Genomic DNA, 11,842 nt, shown 5'->3' on the forward strand with positions numbered 1-11,842 from the left:
AGAAATGACAACTCAGTTTCCCAATGTACCAATGTAAAAAAAGTTGCACAAGTCTTGTAGAATGACGTAAAACAAAATGTTTTACACTAATCGTTGGACCAGAGAGAAGCAAAGAATAAGTGTAAGTCAATCATTGCTTCAAAATATAATTATATTATCAAATTTTCTTAAATAATGTCTTTTCATTGTTGAGTGAAAATTTTTTATTTTCCATGCATTATTATACAGTGTGTCTTGTGAAAGGGTTGTGTCATCCACATGAGCATTAAACAGTTCAGATCCAGTGAGGATAGAACCACAACTGATCTAAGCACACACCATGCTGCTTTACTCCTGATAACACCACGAAATTATGTATGTGGATGACTGCCTACCAGATTGATAAGATAGCTACATAGAAGCTATGGAGGCAGCTCAGCATTCAGAGCACTTTTTGCTCTTACAGAGGATCTGACTTCAGTTCCCAGCACCCATAAGAGAGCTCAAAACCATCTGTAACTCTAGTTCCAGGGGATTTGGTGCCTTCTTCTGACCTTCTTGGGCACCAGGTATACACATGGTATACATACACACATGCAGGCAAAACACTCATGTATACGAAATAAAACCCAATTTTTTTAAATGATAGTACATATAGGTTTTATCTTTTCAAGCCATCACAGTATCCAAGGCAGAATATATTGTTATCGGGCCAAACGATCATGCCATCAGGTTGCCATCAAATTATTTATGTTTATTCCAATAGAGATATACTGATGTCAGCTTTAGTCACAAAGCTTATTTTGTAGTGGGAAGAAGTCAATGGAGAAATTCTCAGTCACAAGGATGAAAGACTAAGTTCTCAGTCCTAAATAGTATATTAATATTAACCCTGTCACTACCACAAACAAAAAATTTAAAACAGAAGCGCAGAAAAAAACAGAAAGAATAAAAAAATAAAAACAAAAAGGCAAAGAATCTTATGGAGGCTGCAATGTGGTCCACTGAATCACATGGTGTATTCTTCAGGCCACTCATCTTTACTTGTAAGTATTCGGTGTTGTGAGTCTGGTTTGAAGCCTGGGGATTCTCCTATGCTATCCAATGACGGTGCTCCTCTTGAATGTACCGTTGTCCTGTGTTAAGGATATCCTGCATTTCTTCATTTCTGGGTCTGTAGGTTCATCCCTTTTATGTGCGCCAACAGTTCATAGATGTGGTAGATGTTTGGGTGGGCTAACTCATATAGCCTTGGTTCTGGGCCTGGGTGATAGCCAGGCAAGTCAGAGAACTAGCTTTCCCTCATCATCAGTTGCTACCTTGTGCAAACTCTCCAAAACTACCTGGACTTAATTCACCCAATGCCCGTGCTTCTGTTCCCAGGTCTTCAGATGCAGCTGACTGACACTCACACCACCAGGGCCAGCTCTACTGTTTTGTCCAGGCAAGGTACATGGCCCTCTCTCCCAATTGCTGTAGAGGGAATGAGGGGGATGGGGTCAGCTCTTCTGCTCCCACACTCCCAGTGCTGGCTCTATATCCTGACAACAGTGTCAGCTCTAGCAGACTGTACAGGCAGGGCGCAAAGCCCACTCTCCTGCTTGCTACAGCTTATGAGGGGGCAGAGCTCCTCACTTTCTTGATACTGGGAAAAGCTCTTTTACCCACTGCAGGTAGCAAGGAGTGGAGGGATGAAGGCATCTTTCCCTCACCCAGCCACCATATGGTAGATTAGGGCAGCAGGGTCAGTTCTGCTGCTCCCAAGTCCTCAGGACCTGGTCACTTATGACCCCCAAGAATGCCTTTCTAGGATGCTGCCCAGAAAGATTGCAGAGCCTGCTCTTTGTGCTCAGCAGCAGGCGAGGGGCAGGGCTAGTTCTCTGTCTTGGGACACCAGGGACAGACCACTCATCTGCCTCAGGTGGCAATGGGAGAGCAGGGTAGGGGGTTTTCACTCACCCATGCCACCACATGCCAGATGGGGGGCACAGAGTCAGCTCTCCAGGTCTCAAGCCCTCAGAGTTGGCTCACCTGCATCCCCAACAATAGGATTAGCTCTAGAATGCTACCCAGGTGAGATGCACAGCTGTGGTGAGGGGCGTGTCCCTCTTTCCCAAGTGCAAGGGCCAGCTCTTCACTGAGGAGTGGGGCCAACCCTTCTGCTGCAGTATCCAGCAAGAGGCAAGGAAAGCTATACTAGGGCCTGTGAAGAAGAGTGTTAGGTCTCACAGCACTCAAATTTCCATATATGTGTTTCCTAAAACCACCTTGCTAACCCTTGAATGACATGATTCTGTGTATGCAGTGCCCTCCCTCTGGCCACCATGAACACTGCACACTTGTGCTGCACAGACATATGAAGACAAAATTCCAGACTCCAACTCTAGTTGTGTTCTTTTGACCTTTTGACACAGGACTGTTCTGTAAAGTCGGGAAAGAATGAAGAGTCTGGCCACCGGTTGTCTTTCAAACTGAAAGCCCAACTAGCTCAAGCCATCTTTATTTATTCAGCTTCTAATGCATTCGAGCATGGGCAGTTTCAAATCATTTCTCTTTAATCATTTTACAAGAATCATTGACAATTATTCACTTTAATTTCTTCTCTTTTCCCACTTTTTTGATGCCATTGACATTTACCCCAATCATTGTAATGCAAGCCAAGTGTTTATATCTAGCTAGGCACATCTTACTCATAATGTGCCCCAGCCAGCAGCAAACGTGTGTTTACAAAGTAAGAGATTTAAGCCCTGTGATTATTTCTTAACAATATTGAAGCATCTGAGTATATTATGATGTGTAGGAAAATATTTTCAGGTGTATACCAGCTTCTAAGTTACCTATATGTCAAATTTACTAAGTGGATTTCAGTTATAATACTATAATTTATGAGTTCTAAAAACAGCAATGATCATTACCTAACTCTTTAAGTTCTTCTATTTCTTTATGGAAATTTCTGCTTGCTTTTTTTCTTTTAAGATAACTAGGAGTTTTAGATTTCTTTATTGATATTTTGACATTGGAAAGATATCTGAGTGTTCGTTCCTGGAACCAGAGTTATATCTGACTTTTCATGTCCTATATTCTCACCTTATATGTTTGTATAAGATTTTGATGTCATTTTAAAAAGAACATTTTTGAAGTTCTTAAGTTATTTGGAGTAAATTTTTCTCTTTTTGGAACTGAATAAGCAATAATCATTGCCTTAGTGAGTCCCTCTTGTTCACTCAGAATAACTGCAAAGGCAGCCAGGGGCAACCGGAGAAACCAGTTTCTGTATCAGATCAGATTAATTTAATTTTGGGGGGCATTTGTTACCAATCAACTTAGGTACATTCATGACTAGTATTGCAAAATTAAGAGTTATCATAAGAATAAAAGTAGGGAAAGTTACAGAGGCCTGAAGCCCGAGTTACCTAGAATTAGTGCAGGAGTGTGCACTATTGTTTCCATAGGTTCTTGACAAATGGATGGGAATTCCAAAGCAACTTGCAGTCTACTAATCTCCAATATGAAAGCATTTATGTGCCTTTCCCAGGAATGACAGCATGGCTTCTACCAACAAGATACCCAAATGCATAAAAATAAATAAATATTTAAATAAAATTAATGGGCGAAGAAAAGGGTCAGAAGTTAAAAGCACTTTCTGCTCTTGCAGAGGACCAAAGTTTTGACTCTGACATCCACACAGCTACTCACTACTATCTATAACTCCAGTTCCAGACATCCAACACCCTCGTATGGATACTGTGAGGAACAGGTGGATAGATGAGGACACACAGGAATACCAAGTACAATGGTGCACACACATATGTGCAGAGAAGGACTACACACTCATGAATAAAAACTTTTTAAGAATAATAAAACATAGAAAGAAAAAGATAAAGATCTGCAACTACATGATGGATGTAGAATTGGAAAAAATAGAAAATACAGATATATGAAAAGTAATTGTAGGCATGAAGGTTGATATAGATTTTTGTACATATAAGACAACAATAGACATAAAGAACTTCAGATAGACTATTTAATCTATTCAGTCTCAAAGAGTTTTATTTTTCAATTAGAAATTTTATTTCAAGTAGATATAGAGATGCACATAATAATATCTGATTTTATATCAAGTTTGTGTTCAATTCCATTCTGTGAATACATTGTTTTCTTATTTTCCTACTTGTTTCTATACATTCATTCTAAGCAGACTTTTAAAAACTCTTACATCATGCTTTCTGTGAATATATCTGAAGATGTAAAACTTTTCTGAGTGCTCCTTTGACTTCTGTGTTTCTCAGGCTGTAGATAATGGGATTTAACATGGGGGTAATGACTGCATACAGCATAGAGATGAGTCTGTCTCTGGCAGGAGAGTGTTGACTGGAGGAGGGGCGGATATAGGTAAATATGGCTGTGCCATAGAACAAGAAGACTACAAGAAGATGGGAAGCACAGGTGGAGAAGGCTTTCTGCTTCCCTTCCACTGACTGGATTTTTAGGATGGTGGAGACAATGTGTATGTAGGAGACCAAGGTGATCAGAAAAGCACCAAAGGACAAAATACCTCCTTCAACAAAAACAAGCATTTTTGCCATGTACGTGGATGAGCAGGACAGGGCCATCAAAGGTGGGATATCACAGTAGTACTGTTTAACTTGATTGGACTTGCAGAAAGACAGGCTAAAGGTGGACATTGTATGGATGAAGGAGTTGAGAAACCCAGCTGCCCAGGTCCCAAACAATAGCTGCACACAGCGATCCTTGGTCATGATGAAGGAATAACGCAGAGGGAAGCATATGGCCACATACCGGTCATAAGCCATCACAGCCAGCAAGAAAACTTCAGTCCCCGTTAGGGCCACCAGGAAATAGAGCTGCAAAGCACATCCAATGAAGGAAATGCTGTGATCTTCAGTCAAGAGATTCTTCAGTATCTTGGGGACAGTTGTTGATGGGCAAAATATGTCTAGCAGAGACAGATTTGCCAATAGGTAATACATGGGAGTTTGCAGTTTTCTTCCAGTCACTATGGCCAAGAGGATGATTCCGTTTCCTAGCAATGTGATCTGATAGATGATGATAAAGGCCATGAAGAGGGGATAACGCACTTCAGGGAGGTCAGAGAGCCCTATGAGGATGAACTGAGTCACTGTGGTAAGATTGTAGGCATCCATGTCCTCTCTCTTAAAGGTTGTTTCTAAGGGAAATGAAAGAAAAGAACGCACATTAGGGTGACTAGGCAGGGAACTTGTGGACAATGGAAATAACAGGCTAGTGGTGAATTTTATCACCACTAGTAATTAAATCTACTTTAATTAGAATTTGGCTTTTAAAGGCTTCTGTAAAGTAAAGGGCACGGTCAATAAGGCAAAATGACAATGTGCAGAATGGGAAAAGGTCTTTACTAACCCCACATCTGCAGAGGTCTGATCTCCAAAATATACAAAGAACTCAAGAAATTGATCATCAAAAGAACAAATAATCCAATAAAAAATGGAGTACAGACCTAAACAGAGAACTCTCAACAGAGGAATCTAAACTGGTTGAAAGACACTTAAGGAAATGTTCAACATCCTTAGTCATCAGAGAAATGCAAATCAAAACAACTCTGAGATTCCATCTTACACCTGTAAGAATGGCCAAGAACAAAAACACTGATGACGACTTATGCTGGAGAGGTTTCGGGGTAAATGGAACACTCCTGCATTGCTGGTGAGAATGCAACCTGGTACAGCCCCTTTGGATGTCACTGGGGTGATTTCTCCAAAAATTAGGAAACAACCTTCCTCAAGACCCAGTAATACAACTTTTGAATATATATTCAATGGATGCTCAATAGTGCAACATGGCATATGCTCAACAATGTTCATAGCAGTATTATTTGTCATAGCCAGAACCTGGAAACAACCTAAATGCCATTCGACCAAATGGATAAGGAAAATGTGGTACATTTACACAATGGAGTACTGCACAGCAGAAAAAAAACAATGACATCTTTAATTTTGCAGGCAAATAAATGGAGCTAAAAATTTCCTTGAGTGAGGTAACCCAGACACAAAAAGACAATTATCACATGCACTTACTCATAAGTGGTTTTGAAACATAAAGCAAAGAAAACCAGCCTACAAATCACAATCCCAGAAAACCTAGACAACAATAAGGACCCTAAGAGAGAGATACATAGATTTAATCTACAAGGGTAGTGGAAAAAGACAAGATCTCCTGAGTAAATTGGGATCATAGGGATCATGGGAGAGGGTTGGAGGGGTAGGGATAGGCAGGGAGGAGAGCAGAGAAAAATGTAGAGCTCAATAATAATAAATAAATAAATAATTTAAAACAATTAATTGGACAACAGCCCATAGATTTTAAGGAGAGCAGACAGGGAATAAGAGAGGATTTGGAGGAAAGAAAGGGAAGGGGAAAAGTTATAATTGTATTATAATATCAAGAAAAGAATGAAAATACTTATCTAAAAAAAAACTTGTGCCCACAATTTTGTATAGTCATACTGTAACTTGAAATATTCATCTTCTCCTTATCTTTAGAAAGTTCCCTGAAACACTAATGAAAACTTCAAAGTATATCACCTTTATAGTTTTTAGCTTGACTTTTAATTATGTAAATTTATTTTTATATGACAATGGATTTCTAACATCTCCATAGGCGTTGGCTTCATTTAGTCTCATCTTAATATCCATACTTTTATGTACTCATTCAAGCTAAATTAATATAGCATAGTTAAGTGTATCATGTACTAATTATATTTAATTTATTCTACATAATTATCATAATATATATTCCTTGATACATAAATTTAAATAAATACTAAGAGATAGCAAGTTGTCGGAATTCAAGTTCTTCATAAAGAATGTATATTAATGACATTTTTTCTTCTCAAACCAAGTATGAAGAATGAATGAAGAATTGTTTTTTATCACATTAAAATGATATACATCATTTTAATATCATTTTAATGTAATGTATATAATAGCCAGAACCTGGAAACAACCTAGGTGCTCTCAATAGAAGAATGGATAAAGAAGGTATGGCACATATACACATTAGAGTTCTACTCGGTGGTAAAAAACAATGACATCTTGAATTTTGCATGCAAATGGATGGAAATAGAAAACGCTTTACTGAGTGAGGTAACCCAGACCCAAAAAGAGGAATATGGTATGTACTCACTCATAAGTGGATTCTAGCCATAAACAAAGGACATTGAGCCTATAATTCATGTTCCTAGAGAAACTAAATAAGAAGGTGAACCCAAAGAAAAATATATAGTTATCCTCCTGGATATTGGGAGTAGACAAGATTGCCGGACAAAAGTTGGGAGCACAGGGGTGGGGGTGGGGTGGGGGGGAGGGGAGATGGGTAGAGAGAAGGGAGAAGGGGAGGATTGGGCAGAGCTTAGGGGAATTGGATGGTTGAGATGGAGGAAGGGTGGATATGGGAGCAGGGAAGAAGATATCTTAGTTAAGGGATCCAACTTAGGGTTGACAAGAGACTTGGCTCTAGAGGGGTTCCCAGGTGTCCAAGAAAATGTCCCCAGCTAGGTCCTTGGGCAGCAGAGGAGAGGGTGCCTAAACTGGCCTTATCCTATAGTCACACTGATGAATATCTTGCATATCACCATAGAACCTTCATCCAGCGATGGATGGAGATAGAGACAGAGACTCACACTGGAGCATTGGACTGAGCTCCCAAGGTCCAGATGAAGAGCAGAAGGAGGGAGAACATGAACAAGGAAGTCAGGACCGTGAGGGATGCGTCAACCCACGGAGACGGTGGGACTGATCTAATGGGAGCTCACCAAGGCCAGCCAGACTGGGACTGAACGAGCATGTGATCAGACCAGACTCTCTGAATGTGGCTGACAATGAGGACTGACTGAGAAGTCAAGGAAAATGGCACTGGGTTTTGATTCTACTGCATGTACTGGCTTTTTGGGAGCCTAGTCTGTTTGGATGCACACCTTCCTAGACCTGAATGGAGGGGGGAAGGCCTTGGACTTCCCACAGGTCAGGGCACCCTGACTTCTCTTAGGACTGGAGAAGGAGGGGGAGGAGGAATGGGGGAAGCGGGAGGAAAATGGGAGGAGGTGGAAATTTTTAATAAATAAATAAATTTTTAAAAAAGAATTGTTTTTATCACATTAAAATGATATATATTTAGCATTTAGGTTAATTGAATGCGTAAGAATGTTAAGTGGCTGTCCAGAAAAAAAAACTAACTGAAAATAATGGAAACTAATTTTTGCTACTTTAAAAATAGTTTTATCTTTACCATTATATATTAGGAAGTTTACATAGAAAATTTGAGAACAAAGCAACAGACACCAAGAACACTAGGGGAGCATAAGAATATAATTCAAGAATTTGTACTCAATCAAATTGGAAAATCTAAAATAATGGATGTTTAGCAATAGATATCACTTACTAAAGTTAAATCAAGATTTTATAAGCAATATAACCAGATATATTACCCCTAGTGAGAAAAAAAGCAGTAAGTATAAGTCTCCTGAACTAAAAGAAAAGAAAAGGGCCAGATGGTTTTAGACAGAATTCTATCAGACTTTAAAGAAAGAGCTAATGCCAATACTTCACATTTTCCACAAAATAGAAACAGAAGGAGCAGGCCCAATGCGTTTTATGAGACCACAGTTACCATGTTACCCAAACCACGCTAAGATTCAACAAAGGAAGAGAATTACAGACCAATTTCCCTTATGAATATACATCCAAACTTTCTCTATAAAATTCTGGCAAACAAATACAAGAACACATCAAAAAGATCAATCACCATCACGCAGATTTGGCAATAGTTAAAAATATGAAAATCAGTAAGTATAATCTACAATAAAAACAACTGAAGGAACAAAACCACCTGATCATCTCATGAACTGGTGTAAAGTCCTTCAGGATAAAAGTCCTTGAGGGACTAGGGATTCCAGGGATGTACCTAAACATACCTAAGAAAGGCAGTTTACAGCAAACTCATAGCCAACATCAACTAAATGGAGAAAAACACAAAGCAAGTCCTCTGCATATACATTATAGTTATCAATTTGATATTTTTATGGGACTCTTGAGTGGGTGAACAAGTAGATCTAAGATTTTAGTGCCTTCTCTTTAGCTCTATGTCTTCCGTTCTTTTGCCTTGTCCAACTATGATGTGATTTTTTAAATCTTTTGTATTTATATCTATTATATATTCTGTATTTAAATGTATTGTATTTATCTTATTTGTATTAAAAATCAATTCACATTTTAAAAAATTAAAATGAACATTCTATTTCCATAGCAACTTATTTTTTCATATAAAACAATAAATATTTTATAATCATTTAAAATGCTTAAGACAAATAATGAAAATTATACATAAGGATTTTATTCACAAATGTTTTGAAGGTCTTTCCATCGCTCTTTCCTATGTAAGAAGTATATAAATAATAAAAAGATTCCTGAGAGTGTTTATATAGTGGTGTGTACCTTTAATTCCTACATTTAGGTGACTAAGGCAAGAAAATTTTTAATTTGAAGCCACTCTGGGCTACAAAGGTAGGCTCTGCTTCAAACCAAAGGACTGTGAGAGAACAATTCCTGGAAGAGTGGTATTTTCTCTTCTGAAACAACAGCATATATTGGAAAAAATGAGAAGAAAGTCTTCCTGACAATCTCTTCAATTCGTAAAATACAACAAAGAAATTTGTTACAAAATACAATGTGTATATCGCTATGCAAATGAATGACAGTGAACGCCTGAATGACAATGATTAAAACAAAACTGTGTCGTATCAGTACTTCATTCTCAAAAGATCAGAATCCTACAGGACTGTTAGAAATCTGTCTACAGATGTGTATAATTCATATCGGAGAATAACACCGTAGGTATATAACTATTGCAGCAAGTGCATAAATATAACACCTTTATCGTAAGAGCAATATCTGCAGAAAGCAAATTCTAGCTTACAAATAAGCTCTTTTTGTAGTCACACAGACAAAATTGACTTTTTAACGCAAGGACTATAGTAAATTAACCAATAACTTTCTGACTAATAAACATACCTGTTTCTTCCCAAATTGTATGACTAGTATGCATCCAAAATAAGTAATAGTATATTGTCCTTATATTTTACATTTAGCTTTTTGAAAGTATTGAATAAACCGCATTGTCTTGGTACATACAGTACTGAACTTGTTCATGTGGAGAGGGTGCTTTTAGTTTTTCAACAATTTCTTCTTCCTGATTCAAATATAAATATTAAGGATTTTTGAAGAATTAGAAAACAAAAAGAAAAACACTACCATTGTGTATTTTCAAGAAAATTTTATGTATCACCGCTAATGTACAAATCAATAATTTTCAATTAAAGATTTTGGCAAGTTTTTGCTAATCTATGTGTTTTGTGTGGTTCTCTGTATAATGTGTATTCAATTGGTATACATGGCAAGCATTAACCAACTGTTACAAATTATCCAGAATTCAAATGTTCTTAATATCATTCTTTCTTACCATTTTTAATATGGTAAATACCAATAAATGAAGCTTTGCTATTAAAACGTTTTTCAAGTTACTGCCGTACACAGGAAAAGAATCACTTGCTACTGAAAATCAGTTTGTTAATGATAGAAACCAAACTGTGCTATACCGGTTTTAAGTTCTCAAATGCTCACAATCCTGCAGGCAAAAATAAAAGACAAACCTTAAACCTTGGCATAATTTAAACTGTATTTGTTTTAACATAAGAACCTTAGCAAAAATAGTATAAGTATAGGAAATTTTTGCCTTAAAAGTGGGTCATATTACCAGTTAAAACTTGAGAAAATTAAAGCAAAAGACCTGACCAACAAATTACATCAGTAGAAGAAAATGAAGTCCACACTTGAATGTAAGATTCACACCAGGGGTTTGTACATCCTTTATATTATTCCTGCTTTATCCTTAGGGAGTCACGATAACAGGAGCTGTACAGAGACAATGCACATTACTGTCAACCTATAATGGGACCGCATAGTTAATTAATTTAATGTAAGCACAAAAATATTCTAACATTGATATTTTAGCTTCTGGTAAAGACCCACCAAATGTGTTCAAGCCCTGAGATGCAGTCAATGTTACTCATAAAATACATATTCATGAACTTTTTAAACTATTAATTTAGTTGTTCTGAAACTCAATTGAGTTGCTTTCATGTAAAATAAATAAATGACAGGTACATGTCTCAATGTAAAAAATTGGACATGCCATGTAGAATATTGTGGCTGGACAACATCAAAGAATAAATGTATGCAAAAATTGCTTCAAAATATAATTAAACTATTACATTTTCAAAGTCTTTTCTTTGTTGGACTCAAACCTCACAATTTGTTACCAGTATCATACGATGAATCTTGTGAAAGTTATGCCATCCTCGTGAACATTAAAGAGCTCAGATCCAGTATGAACAGAAACACAAGCGGATTTGAACACATATCTTGTCACTTGACACTTGCTGGCACAGTAATTATGAAAATAGTTGGCTAGTTGACTGATAGGTGGTAGATGGATGCTAGAGGTATGGCTTAGCAGTTAAGAACACTCACTGCTCTTGCAGAAGACCCGGGTTCAGTTCTCAGAACTGATGGTGGCGGCCCACAGTGATCTGTCATTCTAGTTTCAGTAGATTTAATATCTTCTTCTATTCTCCATAGACACCAGGCACACACGTGGTACACATACACACATGCAGGCAAAACTTTCATACACATGAAATAAAATCTAAAACTACTTTTTGAAAATAAAATAGTAGGTGTAGGTAGATAGATAATAGATTTGTACTTGCTGTTAATAAAATCATGTAAATGGAATGTTAATGAACATTACA

General features: G+C 37.5%; 1 protein-coding gene across 1 annotated transcript; it reads right to left on the minus strand.

Annotated features, from left to right (window-relative positions):
* Positions 1-4,196: 4,196 nt before the first annotated feature.
* Positions 4,197-5,144, minus strand: LOC148117959 (olfactory receptor 5V1-like). The gene has a single exon (XM_087901400.1). The coding sequence runs from the start codon at positions 5,142-5,144 to the stop codon at positions 4,197-4,199; it is 948 nt and encodes a 315-aa protein (XP_087757526.1).
* Positions 5,145-11,842: the final 6,698 nt, after the last annotated feature.

Source organism: Myodes glareolus, chromosome 24, assembly GCF_982192425.1.
Source record: "Myodes glareolus chromosome 24, mMyoGla1.1, whole genome shotgun sequence".
Classification (NCBI taxonomy): domain Eukaryota; kingdom Metazoa; phylum Chordata; class Mammalia; order Rodentia; family Cricetidae; genus Myodes; species Myodes glareolus.

Coding starts and splice junctions, on each gene's coding strand:
- LOC148117959 (XM_087901400.1), bottom strand. CDS start 5,144: ATGGATGCCTACAATCTTACCACAGTGACTCAGTTCATCCTCATAGGG.